Source organism: Pituophis catenifer, unplaced genomic scaffold (assembly GCF_029215685.1).
Source record: "Pituophis catenifer annectens isolate HBS135680 unplaced genomic scaffold, rPitCat1.0.hap2 SCAF_1, whole genome shotgun sequence".
Taxonomy (NCBI): domain Eukaryota; kingdom Metazoa; phylum Chordata; class Lepidosauria; order Squamata; family Colubridae; genus Pituophis; species Pituophis catenifer.
In genome coordinates, this window is record NW_027256881.1 from 135,437,476 (window position 1) to 135,456,420 (window position 18,945).

The following is an 18,945-nucleotide window of genomic DNA, read 5'->3' on the forward strand; positions in this document are numbered from 1 at the left end:
TGGTTCAGTTTAGCATGTAAGAAATCAGGACAGAAATTTTTTCTCTTGTTTCAGTGAAACAGCTTTCCCTTCCACTGAAGACTGACTCACTGCAGACATAATACAAAACTTGAAATCTCATTTTGTCGGTTTGTTGAAAGTAGCATGGCCTTTTAAGTGTCCAACTTGGTTAGAATAAATGGCAGCATTTCCTCTCACCACCATTGATTCACAGTGTTACAGTATAGATGAAACCTCCTTCAATGCTCCTCAAAGAGTAGTTTGCAAAAAAAAAAAAAAGTCCAATCAATGGCTCTGATGCTGGAATCCTGGAGACCTTAGAGTAAAGTGAGCCTTTTTAAAAAGAGAAATATTGCCTAACATTCTTGGGGCAGGAGAATTTAATACTGACACTGGGGTTTTTCTTACATTCTTCCAGAGAAATCATGTCTTCTGTTATAGGAGTATTATACTTTATAATTTAATATTATACTAATATAATCTGAGAACATTATTTGTCAGAGACAACAGCTTACTATTTTTCTTGCGTTACCATGAAGGAACACTAGTTCTTAAAGATTCCCATACAATCGATGAGATATGCATCAAGATAAAGCCTGTCACACGTTGCCAGTAAATAGGGCAGTTCTCTCAATCCTACAGGCTCCCCAAAGAAAAATAACAGTTGAAAGTATTTAGACAGAATACAAAGATCAGGTTCATATCCAAAGCTTACTATTATGTGAAACATTTCACTATAGCTTCTTCAAAACAGCAGCATTTTAAAAATGACTGGCTTAATATGAACACAAACACATCATAATATTCATTGCAAAAATGGCTCCAAATACTGCACTGGTATAGTCAAAGGGAGATCTCTCTGTACACTGTACAACACTGACACAGAGTCAAAAATATTGTTTTATTCTTTCATTGAAATGAAAGCTATACTGTGGGGGAGGAGAAAAAAGATCACATTTTAAAACTAAGTACAACAAAAGTCTCAAGTTACAATTGACCACCACATGCCAGCTAGATTTAAAAAAACAAACAAACCAAAAACCCAAGAGCATTTCAATGAAAGATCAGTGTTGTTCTCAAAATATCTGCTACACCGGATACAATTTCACTCAATAAAAAAAATTCATAGAATTTGTGAGATATTTTTTCTTAAGAGATGCTCAGTTCACTGATGACCATGTTTCCAACAGTTTCTCTCTTGGCAAAAAAGGCCACTGGTAGATCCATGTGATGCAAAACGTTCTTCTATCCAATACAACCACTGCCCAATGTCTCTCAAGAAATCAAGTTATCTTCAGGCTCTCACAATTCATCCTTCTGAGTATCCCAGTCATCAAGATCTACATCACTGAGATCAATATCATCTTCGGCTGGGAGCTATGAAACAATAGAGTGTGAATTGATCAGGCATTTATCATTTATCACCACATAGTTCTTAGAACAAGTTTCAAACCCCCTAAGACGCTGAGAAAATATTGCTCAATAGCAAACGACGCTACTATTAAATAACTTTTTCTAAAGAGACCTAAATGTGCTTTGTGTACAACCAGCAATTTACTTTTCTGATCTTCCTTTAAAAGTATAAACTACACACACAATCTGAAGATAAGGTTTTGTACCATTCAGATAAGTGATGCAATTAAAGTGGAGTTTCAGCACCCACACCACCATTCAGTCTAATCGCTGTTATTTTAACTCTTTAAAATCAGCAGAAAAATTAAAACTATGATTAGTGTCTGATGGTTAAGATCAAAATAAGTGGGTTTGCACTGTGTGCTAAGTCAAATATGTTAAATTGGCTTAACATGATAAGGGAATTGGGCTACATGTTTATTTACAGCTCTTTGGGGTCTTATTTCTTGTTCTGTATCCTACACCCAAGCTGCTAAATGCCTACAGAGATGTACAGCAAAATCATCCAAACAATAGACCAAATTTAATTCAAAATCAGCCAAACAAGGTATTATTATTTTATCTCTCTACATGATGGGCGGTTTCTTTTTCATTAAGCAAACCAGGATTGAAACAAGCCCAGGTGTGACATTTTGTGTGGCTTCAGTAAGCTATGGAGCAAAAATCGTCTATAAAAAAGTAGAAGTCAACAGTAGACTCTAAGCAAACAATAAAAGTTGAAAATCTATGTAAGCTTGAATGTAACCTGAACAGCTGGATAAACAAGAAAAGTAGGAGTGGCATTATTATCAAGTTCCTCTTTATACCCCTTAATGCAACAATACTAGACTAGTTGAACATTTGGTGAGCAACCTGCCATCAGGACAGGAAAGAAAAAAAGGAAGAAAATAGTCTGCACAGGAAGCGTATCAGAATAGCTCAAACAGGATACAGAAAATAAAATGATGCCAGAAATAGATAAGATAAACAAATGTCAAAGCTTTCAGCAAAATCCAAAAGAGAACAAAGATACAGAGCCAAGTGTAGAACTAAGGTGGCTTCTCATAGATAAGATGGGTGACAGAAAAGAGGAGAAATAAAAAGAAGCAGCAAAGTTTTAACTAAACAAATATTTGAGTACAAGCTTTAGGGTATATATTTATCAGGCTAACTAAACATTGAGAGATTGACCTGATAGTGAAACAATTTAAATGCATGAACCCTAAAATGTCCAAATAAGTTCTGTATGAAATACAGAGATGAAAATGAAGTCTTTTACCTCGCCATCTTTGCCATCCCAGGGCTCCACTGTGTTAATTTTGGCAAAAGCCCCTCCACCAACTGGTGCTGTGGACCCTCGTCCAACAGAAAGTTCCCTAGAAATGGAAAAAACATTTAGAACATAACATATACCCCTCTAGTGATTCACATTTGAGAACCAGTTTGATTAAGGCACCAGATTAGAAACTGGGAGACCATGAGTTCTAGTGCCATCTTAGACACGAAAGAAGGCTGGGTGGGTGACCATGGACCAATCACTCCCTCTCAGCCAACCTACCTCACAGGGTTTGTTGTTGTGAAAAACAGAAGGAAGAAGTAGTAGGCACAATCATCTTGTTTATAAAAATAATAAAGGTGGGATATAAAATAATTAAGCCTGATGTGATGAATTACATAATGAATGGCACTGAGTGAGAATGGTAACTGGCCCACCTCCCCACAGTTAAAATTTGATGAGATTTCAGTCATTCTTTTAAAAATGGGAGGAATAAGAAGAAAAAAATATGGAATTCAGGAATGCTCCGAGCAAGGTAGCTTTTTGTGTTCAAAAAGGAAGCCAACAAACATGCTTTACAGAATCAATTCTGTAAATAAAATAAAAATCAATTATTTTCCCCCTCTTGACTATTTTTAATTGAAACTCATCAAGCACCACAACATTCATATGATTTGAGGTACCGACCGAGAAGCCTTACCTTAGGAATTCATTAATCCCTTGATCGCTGAAGGAGCCTTTCAGCAGGGCAAATTTCATCTTTCGAGCATTCACAGCTGCCATGGCCGGATAGCCAAAGCCACCAATGCCCAAAGAGCTTTCAAGATCAAACTGTGCTCCGGCTTCTGTCCACAGCCACCTTGGATAAGAAGAAATGGGTGTTTTATCTCAAAGCAAACCAAAGATCACTTTTCTCTACAGTTCCAGATCTCCCTGGCATCACCCAACTTTCTGTTGCAAGTTGCAGAGCAAAAGGGATGAAGACGGCAGATCAAAACCAGCTCATTTCCTTAAGCCTCCCCTACCTCGTTCGTAAGCAATCTAGCCTAGTCTATGCTGTCACTGAGTTACTATGTCAGCTCCGACTTGCGGCTGCGTGTCGGCTGTCATTCCAGTGGGCGCGGTGGTTCCGGTGGCACAACACCATGGCTCCCCGGCTCACCTCCTCGCTACCAGCCGCTCTGGGAGATGTCTTCGACCAGTATCTTCATCAGCTGCTCTGGGGGATGTTTCTGACTGCTGCTCATCAGCTGAGAGGCACGCCGCTCGTGAGAGACCCGGCTGGCGTAGACAGCACGTTTAGGCTGCAGCCGCCGCCTGATGACATCATGAGGACTACGGTGGCCTCCTCAGGACATTTACAATGCCTGAGTACACTGGACAGGCAGCAGATATGTTTAGCTGCCCTGAGCGCTTTTGGGCAACTGTGGCGATGGCTGAGAGTTGCTAACTGGGCAGATGCTGTTGGCTGGGAAGCCTGGATTCAAAGAGAGGTGTGGATTGGGACGTAATGATTGCAATGCCTGGGGTGTGGCCAGCTGGTTGGGACCGCATGGGGAAAACGCATAGTCATTGTGACTAAGTGCAACATGGTTAATGAGTGGGGTGGGATTGGATGAAAGGCACCTGGGTAAGGTGGTGGGGAGCACAGAGCAGTAGCTCCAACAAAATCTTCCTGTATTGTTTTATGGATGTTAGTTCATGCTGGTAAAGGATTCAAACCAGCACTTGTGTGTGTGGAGTTTTCTTTATACACCGGAACCTGACATACTATTTTCATTTCAATAAGGAGCACAGTTTGGTATTCCTCCCTGCCCCAAACCGAAGCACCTGTGCCTATCATCTGTAACTTACCCCCACATCTTCCTTTTGTATTTGTCTGCCATTTTCAACATGACTTCTAGGTAGGCATTTCTACCTGCAGCTCCTGTTTAACAGAAATCATTAAAACAAAGAAAGAAAGAAAGATTACATTTGAGGCCAGTGTAAAAGCCAAAGATAAGGGAAAATACTCTTTTGTTCTTACCTGTGTCAAGTATGTGGGGCAAAACAGAAATGATACAAAGTTGGTGAGCATCACAGGTTTGCTTTAGGACATCTTCGTTAATAATCTAGGAGAGACAGATTTACCAATTCAGTCTCCAGGCAATTAAAAGAGTAATAACTAAATTGCAACTACAAAGTTAGTTCTCCTACAAGGTCTTCTCGTGCTCAATCTTTTTTTTTAACATGGTTGATTTATTTGCCCTGATAGGAATTGGACTCTAGATCTCTAGATACAGGTAGTCCTCGACTTAAGACCACAATTGTGCCCAAAATTTCTGTTGTGAAGTGTGACATTTGTTAAGTGAGTTTTGCCCCGTTTTATGACCTTTCTTGCCACAGTTATTAAGTGAATCACTGTAGTTGATAAGTTAGTAACCCGGTTGTTGAGCAAATCTGGCTTCTCCCCATTGTCTTTGTCAGAAGGTCGCAAAAGGTGATCACTTCACACACACACACCCCGGGACACTGAAACCATCTTAAGAATGAGCCAGTTGCCAAGCAGCTGAATTTTGATCATGTGACCATGGGGACGCTGCAGAAATCATAACCCTGAAAATAGTCATAAGTCACGTTTTTCAGTGCTGTTGTAACTTTGAATGTTCACTAAATGAACTGTTGTAAGTGGAGGACTATCTGTATTCCGACATCATTAAGACTTTAGAACAATTTTGATCTACACAGCTAAGGCCACAAGGATGCCACTAGTCTTTTTAATTCACAAAGCCCACAAGAAACATTACTAAAAGTAGGGCCTATACATCATACCCGTTTGCTCATGATCTTCAAAGAGAGACTCCCTCACAAAGCTCTTTGCAAGCAAATGTTGCTATATCAATGCAGCTCATATGAAATAAGGGCAGACATTTCAACAAAGGGCTTGAAATTTCCAACCACATGAATTTAACAAAGGCAGTAAGGTAATTTTAAGATATTTTGGGAGAAATTCAGTAAGAAACCAAGTTTAGCTTGAATACTCATTTTCAAAGAAAATGATTTGAAGTATATATAGCGTTCACTTAATTTTATCAATAAAAAGCATTATAATAGCAAATTTGGTTATCGAATTATGACGGCTACGTAGCCAAAATAGGACTAATGAGATGGGGGGGTAATCGCCACGCACAGGTTTGCAGAAGAGAAAATACTAAGAGTTCTGTGACTATAAAGTAACTGAGAAGGGGTCTAAAATGGAATATGGAGTATTTTGAAAGACCACAGGTTGCTCATGGGACAGAAGTACCCCATACTGCAACATTTTGTTGCAATTTCCCTAGGAAGTAACTGCTTGATCAAAATAAGGATACCTCTAGGAGTTCAGGTGCTGGTGCATTCTCTGAAAACAAGTCCAGAGCCCGAGCAACGATATCTGATTTTGTCCTTCCACCATCATAGTCAACAGGTTCTTCTCCTTTTTGGAAAATTTTTATTGTCGGAAATCCACGGACCTGGAACACAGAATCAAAGAATTCAAATCACAGTGAGCACAAAAGGTAATCCACCTTGGTATTCGGTGAACTAAAAATCAAAATAAATTCGCTCTTAGCTTCACTGAATGTCGACACAACTCAAGTTCTCTAAATAGCCAGTATGTAAAACTATCACAGAAATCATTAAATCCATCCGCTCATCCTGTGTTTCCCCGAAAATAAGACCAGGTCTTATTTTCTTTTGGGGCCCAAGTTAAACACTAGGGTTTATTTTGGGGGGTGGGGTGTCTTCCCCCCCCCTGTACGAGAGGCCTACTTCTGCTTGCTCACAGCATAGCAAGAGGCCATGCGGAGTGCTACTGCCACCGCCGCGAGGCAGGAGTGGTGGAGCTGCCCCACGTGCCCTGCACTGGCTTATCTCGGGGGCCCTGCAGCCAGGTCAGCCTTGCCTCACGGCCATGGCAGTAGCACTCTGCATGGCCTCCTGCTCCATTGCGGCCACAAGCAAGCAAAAGTGGGCTGGAGGCCACGTGGGCTCCTGCTGCACATGGTTGTTGGTGCTGCTGCCATGAGGCAGGTGTCAGGGCATCGTTTGGCTCTTGGGGCCCTGTGGTAAACTGGTACGGGGCGCATGGGGTAGCTCTACCACTCCCCCGCCTTGCCCCGTGGCCGCAGCACCGTGAGCATCTATCTATCATCTATCTATGCCAATGTTTTAATTAAAAAGTTCCTATTATGGTTTATACAAATGATGCTTTCATACTTGCATTTATTCAATAATGTTCCAATAAATAAATGCTTAAAATATTCCATGCAATATGATGTTGCCATCTTAGAAAGGACTATTCTCCCCTCTGTGTTATTTGGGAGACAGCAAGTAATAAAATAAAAGCATTACCACTTGCACTATCTACTCACCCCATACCGACTGGCTAACATCTGGTGCACAGTAGCGTCTACAGCACCTAGTTTAACTTTTCCCTTTGTTTGCTCCTTCACTTCAGCTGCAGCTGATGCCCACTCTGGCTCCAAACTGTAGAAGAAAATACATTGTTACATGTGGGTGTTTTCTTTTAAAAAGAACAGCAATAAATTACAACAGCAACTTACAATTAAAATCACTTTTCTTTTTTTTTTTAAAAAAAAAAGAAGAAGAAGCAGAGTGGTTAAATTATGATAGTTCCAAAGGCCATAGTTGAGCTCAAAATTACTACAGGTTGGTTGCTAGTTACCGAATTACAAAACGTGGTTGATAACTTTTACTAACAGACCACGACGACTACCGAATACTCCTCAAAAGGATCTTATGACTTGATATCCTTGGGAAAGCTTGAAACTACATTAGCCCCAATAACCATTATCAATGATCAGATTCCAAGAATCAGGATGCCTGAAAGTCCTACTTCTGCTTTACAAAAGATTAGATTTTCACCAGTTTTGTCTTAGGTGACAACAAAGTAATGAATACAGAGGAGAATCATATTAAAAGCAAACAGGGGGGAAAAGGGAAAGAAAACCCAAGGTAGCTTAACTATGGCTCATGTGCCATATGTTTCAAGCATAAACTGCATTTCTGTATTTGAGGTTAGTTCCACTGACTAACCTATTGACAGATTGCATTAGCAATATTCTTGCACCCAACTACTACTCAAACATCTGATTTCCCCTCCCTAGTAAATATGCTGTAACAATCCTGAATACAGCCAGAATACTTACTTTTTGCAATGTCCACACCAAGGAGCATAAAATTCTACCAGCCAGACACTGTCACTGTCCAGTACAGTCTTATCAAAATTATCATCGGTCAGTTCAATCACATCCTTTTTGTCCGAGCCTCCACTTTCATAACTGCTCTATTAAAGAAACATAAAAAAAAGGTATTTAGTACTACAGATTTTACTCCAATTCTAATTATTGATGACAATAAATGGATATATGCTTTCCAGTCAAAAAAGATTAGGATAGAAACTTCTATATAATATTTTGATTTATTAAAAAAAAACAATCCATCTCTGCTTGAGATCTGTCTGTACAGGATGGAAAATGTAAAAGCAAAGTCAACCATCAATTATTCAAATTGAGTTTTTCAACAATGAACATCTGGATACTCTAGTCTAGTGGAACTTATCAGTAGAGCTTCACTTCCTCTATTTCAGCTGATATATATGTTGACCTGAGAATGGGGAATTTAAATAACAGAATAACAGACTTGGAAGGAACCTTTGAGGTCTTCCAGTTCAACCCCCCCTCAAGCAGGAGACCCTGTATCATTTCAGACAAGTGGTTGTCCAATCTCATCTTAAAAACCTCCAATAGAAGACTTATATGACTAACTGAGATCTATGCAGCTGAGAAGTCTTGCCTTCTTCAATGAGTCTTTTTTAATTTATTTATAGCCATGATTTCTTTATAAATCTTTTGAAATAATTTTTAACAAGATATAAACAATGCAACATGAAAGAAGAAACAAAAAGAAAACAAAAAAAAAATAAGATTATAAAGTGGCTTCCAATCTTCATACATTGTATTTTCCTTCTTCCTGCATTTTACTCTTTCTTATGATCAAACTCTTAAATCACAAGTTCATACATGAAGTTATTGTTCTTTCTCTAATGCTTATAGCCATGATTTCTAAAGCATCTGTACAATGGAGACATCGGAAGTCTGAAGAAATTCCTTGCCATTCATTTAACCTGCCAACTCTTTACTTTTGTGTATCTATCTACTAGCATACTAAAAAGCAGAGACATCACCCTACCAACAAAAGTGTGTATAGTCAAGGCTATGGTTTTCCCAGTTGCAATGTATGGCTGTGAAAGTTGGACCATAAGAAAGGCTGAATGCCAAAGAATTGAGGCCTTTGAACTATGGTGTTGGAGAAGACTCCTGTGAGTCCCTTGGACTGCAAGGCGATCAAACCAGTCAGTCCTAGAGGAGATCAACCCTGACTGCTCTTTAGAAGGCCAGATCCTGAAGATGAAATTCAAATACTTTGGCCACCTAATGAGAAGGAAGGACTCACTGGAGAAGAGCCTAATGCTGGGAAAGATTGAGGGCAAAAGAAGAAAGGGACGACAGAGAATGAGGTAGCTGGATGGAGTCACTGAAGCAGTAGGCATGAGCTTAAATGGACTCCAGAAGATGGTAGAAGACAGGAAGGCTTGGAGGAACGTTGTCCATGGGGTCGCGATGAGTCGGACATGACTTCGCAATTAACAATAACAACAATCCATCTGCTGCCATTGTCCACCCCCTTCTTTACTCTGATAACTGTCACTATCCTCTACTGAGAAACTACAGCTCCAATGTTTTTTGCAAAATGTGACACATTTAAATGAGCAAGCCTGATGACCTACTAAATTTTTCACTCCTGCCATAAAATAAGCCCTTCTTAAATCCATCATTCAAATGCCAATGTTACCAAGTTGTCCTGTAACATTATTCGCAAAATACAGGCAAAAAACGAGGCTTTGCAATGAGTAGGAGGCAAAGCCTAAAAGGGGTACCTGTTTTCCGGAACTGTATCCTCCACCTCTGCCACTAAGACGATCTTTTACCAATGACCGGACAGCACTTAAAGCACTATCAACAATGGAATCGCTGGTCCTGGCTCCTGAGACACAAAAGAAAAAGCATAATGCTAAGCAATCATTGAGACTCCACATATATCAACGTTTACATCTTCGTTCCAGTAGCAGTATCCACCATTTGAACCCTTTAAACAAGGGGGGGGGGAACCAATTGGGCAGCTTCTTGGTGCTACATCAGGAGAAATAACAGGAGGCTTCAGCCTTGCTGTGGCCTGCCAGTGACCTGCGCGGATCATGGCTGATCCTGACGAGGAGGCTGGTGTGGTGTCGCGCCAGCAGCTGGCACAGCCAGCGCTCGCGTCGGATGCCAAGGAGGCTGAAGAGGATGTGGTGTCAGAGGCAGAGACTCAGCCAGGGCCTTCAGAACCTCCAGAGGCTCCTTCAAGTGGAGAGAGCGAAGTGGAGGAGCCTCTTCTCAATGCTTGAGCACGCAGGGCTGCCAAAAGGCAGGAGTGGCTACTCAGGAGGAGGAGGTCTCCTCGAGAGTAAGGCTTGAGGATAATTGGCCACTCCCTTAGCCTATTTAAGTCACACAGAGTTAGTAAGTTTCTTGCTAGAAACAACTTGTAATTATCAACAGAGCATTTTTGGAAAAGCATTTATCTTGCTTTCTGGGCTGGTTGCCAACCTTTGCCAGACTTTGGTTTATTCTTGCTACTTAATAAATTTTTGATAAGGATCGTTGGTGTGTGTCTATATCCTTGGGAATCCGGAGCTGGGGCAGAACAAGCTTTGAACTGAAAACCCAGGTTTTAAGTAACCAGTATGCTTGCAACAGGGGTGGAAAACCTATGCTTCTGGATGTTCTGAACTATAACTTCCACCCAGTTCAGCCAGAAGTGAGGTATGCTGGAAACTGAAGTTCAGCAGCATCTGGAAGACCGTAAGTCCCTCACGTCCGCTGTAGAGCAAATACTCAGCTCTTCAACCAAATGTAAGGCAGCCATAAAAGTGGAAAATTCTTGGGAATTTCAAGTCACCAAAAAAGGACCCAATATATCATAGCAGTCTTTTCTATTTCACTGGTATGTCTGTCTGTCTGTCTGTCTGTCTGTCTGTCTGTCTCTTTAGCCAGGTTCTACCTACATAAACCAAGATATTATGCAGCCCTAGTTCAGTGAAATCACAATTCACTAGTTTCTGGGCTTTTTTTTTTTTTTTTTTTCTGGCAGCCAGCAGACCCATTGCTGCCTATCTATCTATCATCTATCTATCTATCTATCTATCTATCTATCTATCTATCTATCTATCTATCTAATCTCATATATATATATATATATATATATATATATATATATATATATATATATATATATATCATATATATATATATCAGTTTTGTTCAAGACGCATATCAGCAAAAAGAATGTATCATCTTAAAAATACCTTGGTAGTCTTCTGCTTTGTGCTTGTTAGCACCAAAAATCTTGATAGTGGGAAACCCTTTAACACCATATTGACCACCAAGAGATTGGTGTTTGTCTGCATCAACTGCCCCAATTTTCACAACACCCTGAAAGAAAGGAAGGCTTTCAAGTTAGAGAAACAAGACAAAAAACTCCACAAAGAGAAGGCAAAATATGTTTTGCTGAGTTCACACGTATGTACTGACTTAGATCAAAACAATGGAACATATCATTTTACACACATGCATAGAGAAATCCTGGCTTTGGTTTAGATATTGCCTTTGACTTCTAAGTTTCATACATTTAGAAGAAAAATTCATCTTGAAAATACAGGATGGTGTGTTTCTTGATCCTTCCTTTAAATTCAAGGAAGTCATGCACCTACATTAACTATGTTCTCTGCAAGGGATGTGCTGCCTTTGGAAGCATCCTATGTGTGGTGGATCAAGACAATATTACTCAGGCAATTCTCCGACAGCAAAGCCTTATTCATTAGGAAGTCAAGGCCTTGCTCACTGACTTCCTACTCACTGTTAACAAACATTACCAGGCTTCTGTCCAGTAAATCTTTTAAGAATGTAAATATGTACTGTGCATAATCTCTGATGAAAATGTAAATAGGGTTGCCAGCAGTTTCAAAATACTGATCTGTCAACCATAAAATTTAGTCCAATTTGCAAACAAGCAATACCTCTCTGAAATAATGCTACCGTGTTTTCCTGAAAATAAGACCCTGTCTTATATTTTTTTTAAACCCGAAATAAGCGCTTGGCCTTATTTTCGGGGAGGTCTTATTATTTTGGGGCGCGTGGAGCAAGATGGGGCTCCTCTTGCCGTCTTACCTGATTTCCAGCTCTGTTCCCATCAATGAGAATCAAGACTGAATCAATCACGCATGCACACACCACACATATTTCCTTCCCTTTTTATGCTTTCAGAAAAGAAACCCTATCAGCTCAGCCATGAAATGTTGATAAAGCTGGGAGAAGATGCAAGAAGGCAAGCAAAGGCCCTCGGATGGAAGACCGGTATAAGATAGAGATGTTGTATCTGCACCATTATCAGGTCTGGTACCGAAAGCAAACAATTTGACAGAAGGGCAGATTGGTTTCTGTTATAAAGAAACTCTTGGGGAAATCTATGGGGAAAAAATCTCCTTTACAACAAGTGGGGTTAAAATATCCTAACTTAACAGTATAGTGCAATGATTAAGGTATTGAATAAGGATAGAGGAAACTCAGGCTGTGTTCTCCTTTATGGACATTCAGAAAGTGTCTCTGGGCTAGTCACATTCTCTTAGCCCAACTTATTCTACAGGTTTACTGCTTTGGAAAAATTGGAGGAGGGAATCAGCACACTCCCTTGAGTTTTTGGAAGATAAGTAAGATGTAAATCTAATAAAGATTATTTATGGATATGCTACTTACTTTTAAGGCTGTTGCGGCTTTCTTCCATTCGGGTGTCAGTCTTTGGCAATGGCCACACCTTGCAGAAGATAAAATAAAAATATAACCTTCAAACATTTGACTTATTCCGAACCAAATACCCCCTTTGTATGAATCCTCACACTGAAAACTATATAAGGGAACACACAATCATTATATTCCATGTGATATCTCAGATTCATTTTTATTTTTCTAGCATTCCATACGGTTTGTAACCAATGTTAATTGCTACAATTTCTCACATGTGTAACATTGCACAAAACTGAAAGATATATCGACTGCCAAACATGTCTCTTGTCTTTTAAAAAATTAACAAAACCTAACATTTCTATACCATTGAAGTTCAACACATATAATTCAGCCACAGCATTTTCATAGTAGGTAACTGAAATTCTTTCCATTTCTAGCTGCGAAAGCTACATATCCTTTTTCCCAGGAAAAAACACCACCACCAAAGTTGGCAACCATACTTTCGAAATAACATAAATCTTCTGAAACTTCTGAAGAAACTTCTAACTTCCAGTTATTCATAAATAAACTGGAGGTATAGAGCACTGTTATGACTTCTCCAGCCTTCAACAAATATTTCCACTCTTATTTCATCAAGTGAAAGATGTAGGAAAAGCATTTATATTATTATCACGACTAACACATACAGATCTGCATTTAATAAGGATGGCTAAAGTTTATCTTCATCAACTCTCCAGGGGTTTGGGGCCTGTATGTTGTCTCTGAATTTCAGGAATTGCGATGCCATCATCTCTGGAGGACAGCAATGAGAAAGGCTGACCCATGTATTACAGCACATTATCTCACTTAACCATAAGTATTAATACGACGAGAACAGTCTAGCTAGAAATTTTGCATTGAGATGCAAAAAACGATTTACAGAAATAAGACAGTTAAAGTGTACACATGAGCGACAAAGAGAACAAACGAACAACCATTTTCTTCAAGACAGCTGAGTTAATACATACCATGGTGCGTAGAATTCTACTAGCCATAAACTATCACTCTGAATAACCTCTCTGTTGAAATTTGTTGGTGTAAGTTCTATAACATCATCACTGGAAGAATACAAGCTGTTAACAGCCAAGAAGAGTGTGCAACTTACAGTACCTAAAATATAAACAGAACAAGATTCAGATAATAACAGACAAGCTTTATATGTTTTGGGTCAAAAACATGTAAAGCTGCTAAATTAGCGGTAAAGCAATGTAGGAAGAACCCTGGTCCGCTAAACCAAACAGCGTAATAAATAATCGGTGTGCAAAACATTTCAACAGTGTAATCCCATTTTGAGTAGGAACAAGCTCTGATATTACCCTGTTTCCCCCTAAATAAGACATCCCCTGATAATAAGCCCAATCGGGCTTTTGAGCGCAGGGCAATAAGGCCAAGCACTTATTTCAGGGTTCAAAAAAATATAAGACAGAGTCTTATTTTCGGGGAAACATGGTACAATAATTCCTCCAATCTCCAAACAGACCATTCTTTCTGACCCGTACTCACAATCAGAATGGCCTTCTTCCATTAAGATCAGAATACAGTGAAGGTTAGAACAGACGAAATAAAATAAAAATAAAAAACTAAAATCAGAATAGATCTCAGGACTAGCACTTTTCCTGCTAACCTGGTGCTTCCATTTCCTCTCTACACAAGTGTGGCCACCTGAATTTAAAAAAAAACAAAAAGGAAAAGGCTATTTTTCTCATCCGTTTGCCATGAAAAGATGCCCACTCATTAACAGGCAGCATAAATCGAACATATACAAAGTAATTTAGAGAGTAATGCTCTTCCTGCTCAATCAGGCATTTTCTCATTTTGTGGCCACAACTCTTAAATGATGCATGCCAGCAACTGCACCTTCAAGAGGAGAAAGCCCCCAGCCCTTTTAAAACCCCTTAAGCATTTTCTCAGCAAGGCTGGAGCCTCACCAGACTGCATTCAGGGCTCTCCTGTGCTTGGATAAGCAAATTCGTAGCTTCTCCTGGCACAGGGTGAGTGGGCACTGTCAGTCTGGCTTGAGTGCATGGGCCCTTCCAAACTTGTTAGTTTCTAAATTTGTTTAGATCTCTCATAATCAAGAGGTCTAAATCTTTCTGACTTCATCCTTTATACAGCTTAAATCAGGGCTTCATTGCACAAGTTGGCTTCATTCCTAAATTCATTTACAGGAAAATAAGCTCCATTAGACTGAATGAAACTATTCCCAAGGAAACAGGACTGCATGTGTTGACTCACACACTTTTGAATTATACTGCATGTGGGAGTGGTTCTTCTGCTTTCAACAGACTACACCACATTTTGTAACACTGTTGAATTGCATGTTTTATTATATTTTTTACTGCTATGTTAAGGTGGTATCTTAAATTATCCTTTGGGATCTGAATGAAAACTGAACTTTATTAGGATAATATGCCATATGTTCTTTAAAGGTTCTTTTAATGAAATCAAGAAAACAAGTTGAACCTCTTGTCATCATTGGGTTCTTTTTGGATAGTCTTTTAATACCTAAATATAAATTCAGAAAAGATGTGCCCTGATCAGTTTGCTGAACCATTTATTTGAAGGTTAGTTTGCAATAATTAGTCAGCCCAAAAATGTATCTGTCTAAGGCAGGGGTGTCAAACTCAAGGCCTGGGGGTTGGATCCGGCCCATGGGGTGCTTAGATCTGGTCCACGGGGCCACCCTGGAAACAGCAAACGACTGGCCCACAGTGCCTCTGCCAGCAAAAATGAGCTCCCGAGTTCCATTTTTGCTGGCAGAGGGTTGCAGGAGGCCGTTGCAGCCGAAAATGGAGCTTGGGAGCCCGTTTCGCTGGCAGAGCGCTTGGGCCGCCACAGGTACCCCTGATACGAGTGACGTCGAGCTGGCCACGCCCTCCATGGCCCCCTGAGGTCAAACACAACCCTGATGCGGCCCTCAATGAAGTTGAGTTTGACACCCCTGGTTTAAGGTAAGGTGAAAGCACTTCAAAATTCTGGTGAGATGCGCAGATGGGTGACAAATAAATTTAATAAATAAAAGATAATCCCTGGAATAGAAATCTGCATGTGATTAAGAAAACTGATCATCAGCAAGCTTCATAGTTGCAGCATTCCAATACAGAGATCATTTAATACAATTGTAAGCACTTTTATTTCTGCAAGACACCTTCCTAAGCCAGAAACTGTCGGAAACTTACACACACTTGTTTTAACATATAATTACCATATATATGTCCATCACTTGATTTACAGGTCTGATCTAATGTCTGAAAATGTATATTAGTATGTATTAGAAATGCCCAAAATTTGTAATCAGGAACTTAACCAATTCTGTATATCTCTAGAAGTAATTTATATGTATTTGGGACTACACTACAGTAAGGTTTTTCCCTTATGAGGGGGGAAAAGAGCCTCTCATAACTGAAAGAATCTCTGTTCAATTGAAAATGCTGAACAGTAGGAGCAGGAAAACAATGGGGTGCCTGAGATCAATCCCATTCCCACCCACCACATTCCCTGCAACAGCAGGGTTTTTTTTTAATATGCTTTTTAATTGAAATAAATGCACTGCTGACACATTGAAAGTGAAGCACAAATCTCTTGCATCAATCTAATTTACAAAACTGTTTCTGGACCCCCTATAGACTGTAAAAGCAGGGAAATAAAAAGTGTGGATGCCTGTAGCCCTGAATTCTGTTTCTCTTGGCTTGGCGGTCTAAGAGCAGCTCATGATAAGCTGAGTTTACAAGGAGCATTCTTGGGAGGTAAGGGGGCAAATAATAAAACCAGGTTTGTGCTGAAGTTCTGCCCCGTTTACACATGCATGATGACATTACATGCCCACACAGAAGAGGTGGGGCTTCTGATGTGACACCCACATTGCCATTCTGATGAAAGCACTGGATCCTGCAGATATCTCTGATCTTCAGGTGGGCCAATGGGAACACTGCATGTGTTAGGATAGTCATTCTAAATGCAGGGGTGTCAAATTCGCGTCATCACGGTGACATCATGTGATGTATGGTGACTTTTTCCCTTTCACTAAACCGGGTGTGGACATTGCCAGCACGTGACGCATCTGGCCCGCAGGCCGTGAGTTTGACAGCCCTGTTCTAAAGCAAACATTTCTAATGGCAATCATTTTACAAACTTTCCATGTGTCCACTGACCCTAAAATACAGGAAGTCCTTGACTTACAACAGTTCATTTAGTGATCAGTTACAACAGCGCTGAAAAAAGTGACTTATGACCATTTTTTCACACTTACAACTGTTGAGGCTGGGCAACTGACTCATATTTATGACGGTTGCAGTGTCCTGGGGTCATGTGATCCCCTTTTGCAACCTTCTGACAAGCAAACTCAATGGGGAAGCCAGATTCACTTAGCAACCGTTTTACTAATTTAATAACTGCAGCGATTCACTTAACCACTGTGGCAAGAAAAGTCGTAAAATGGGCCAAAATTCACTGAACAAATGTTTCACCTAGCAACAGAAATTTTGGACTCAATTGTGGTGGAAAGTCGAGGACTACCCGTACTGCCTTCTCTATGCTAGAGAAATGATTTGTTTCAGAGCGGCTACTTTACATTCTTCTGTTCTTACATAGACTGTCAGCGCTAACAAGGTCCACAACCCTAATCAGGTCTGGTGCACTGAGACACCCCAAGGGGATTCCAAGGGGTTCAGCAGGATCTCCTTCTATTCTAATGCGAAAAGCAGAACTACCTGAGACCCACCGCAGCAGGCACCAAGCTAAACCCAGACTTCCAATTTCCATTCAGCCCAGCTCATTCCAAAATGCTTCAGATCGGAAGCATTTTGCCCATCCCATGCGGCTCTTCCCGAGAGCTGTCGAACAAAAGGGTGCCAAAGCCGCCCCTTCAAACACGTGGGGCTCGCAAAGCCCCTTCGTGGGGCTTGCAAAACGGGAAAGCATGGGGAGAGGCAGGAAGGAGCCTTGGCTTTCCTATTTATTCAGCGTATGGCATACAGCACAGGGGGGGATAACACTAATAACCTTTATGCAAAAGAAGCACATCATACAATGGTATTATTTAGCCATGCCTGGTGGTGGTGGTGGGGGGGGGGAAGAACCCACCTCGCAAAGAGGAACCACATAAACGTGCAAATCACAGAAGCCCTTTAAGGAAAAAAAAGGCTTGATTTGACTTCTTTCCTAAATTATCCCCTAGCATCGCCTTCCTGCATTATTATGCAGTATTTGTAAATAGCCCGATCGCTCTTTTCCTCTAAAGGACCGGCTGTTCTACAATGAGATGCAGCAAATGAATCCGGAGCTCCATGGCTGGAGATCCCACGAAGCCCATTTAAACCTGACCAATCGGGGGTGGGGGGTGAATTTCTTGCCCTGAACCCCATTAACCCGTCCTCGCTTCCCCTGCGCTCCAAGATCCGTCCTTCACGGCGGCGTCTCCTACTCTCCCCCTCCCTCCTTCCCTCCAATTACCGAGCAAAAATCGCTTTCCACTCAACGCGCCCATGTTGCCCTCCGAGGAGCTCCGGCACAGCTCACGTCGCCGCGATTCTACCGCTCCTCTCCCAAGAGAGGAGGCAAATGTTTCAGCGATCCCCGCCGTGGCTGCCGCTCATTGGTTCCCGCCGCGATCCCTCTTTTGCATAGCCAATGGGAAACGGACGGGTCAGGCCCGGAACGAGGCGTGGAAGGGTTCGGATGGGCGGGGCTTAAGGTAGCCTCGGGGAAAGGAAAGGGAAAAAAGGGAGTGAGGGTCAAGGCGTGTACAGCCGGCGCCGCTCGACCACCCGCTTCCGGCCTCTCTTACTGGTACTCTTTGGTTGAGTGGCCATAGAGATAGGAAAAGGGGAAAAGAGTACATGGAAGAGAGGGATTACTTTCGGGGTTTTTTTTTTCCCTTTGCGAACCTACCGCGGCTTTAAAGCCCGGCTACCTATCGCGGCTTTAAAGCCCGGCGCCATGCAGATAACTTAAAAGAGTCCAGTTCCCACAATTCTCAGTTTGGGCTGGCGGGGAATTTTGATAGGCGTCATCCTAACCCTTGTGGAATGTGTCCCAAATTGCAATAAGAGAGCCTGTCTTTTAACACTCTTGCAGAAAGTAAAGGTTGAACAGAGTTTAGAGTTTGGAGATCGTCTGATTCAAGCATTGCTCCCCATCCCTCTCTATCTACTTGTAAGATGGCACTTCATAGATATGGGGCTTAGCATTAGATTTTTATCCTGCCTTCCATAGCTCAATGTGGGAAACACCTAATATTCCTGTCTCCTGTTTTCCTCGTTTTCCTCTGTCCTAAAATAAATAAATTCTGGAACCTCACCTCACCAAAAATATCACTTGAAGCCAAGATCACCAAACAGAGACTGTTATAGGGTC

The 18,945-nt window shown here is 41.0% G+C and overlaps 1 protein-coding gene across 1 annotated transcript; it reads right to left on the reverse strand.

The window, feature by feature from the left end:
• Nucleotides 1-882: 882 nt before the first annotated feature.
• Nucleotides 883-18,185, reverse strand: PDIA6 (protein disulfide isomerase family A member 6). The gene is given in 14 exon segments (XM_070932983.1): nt 883-1,377; nt 2,672-2,768; nt 3,369-3,527; nt 4,523-4,595; nt 4,695-4,779; nt 6,019-6,159; nt 7,060-7,174; nt 7,858-7,994; nt 9,648-9,754; nt 11,118-11,244; nt 12,565-12,622; nt 13,560-13,701; nt 18,043-18,158; nt 18,160-18,185. Coding segments are annotated over 14 exon segments (1,458 nt in total). The 3' UTR covers nt 883-1,302.
• Nucleotides 18,186-18,945: the final 760 nt, after the last annotated feature.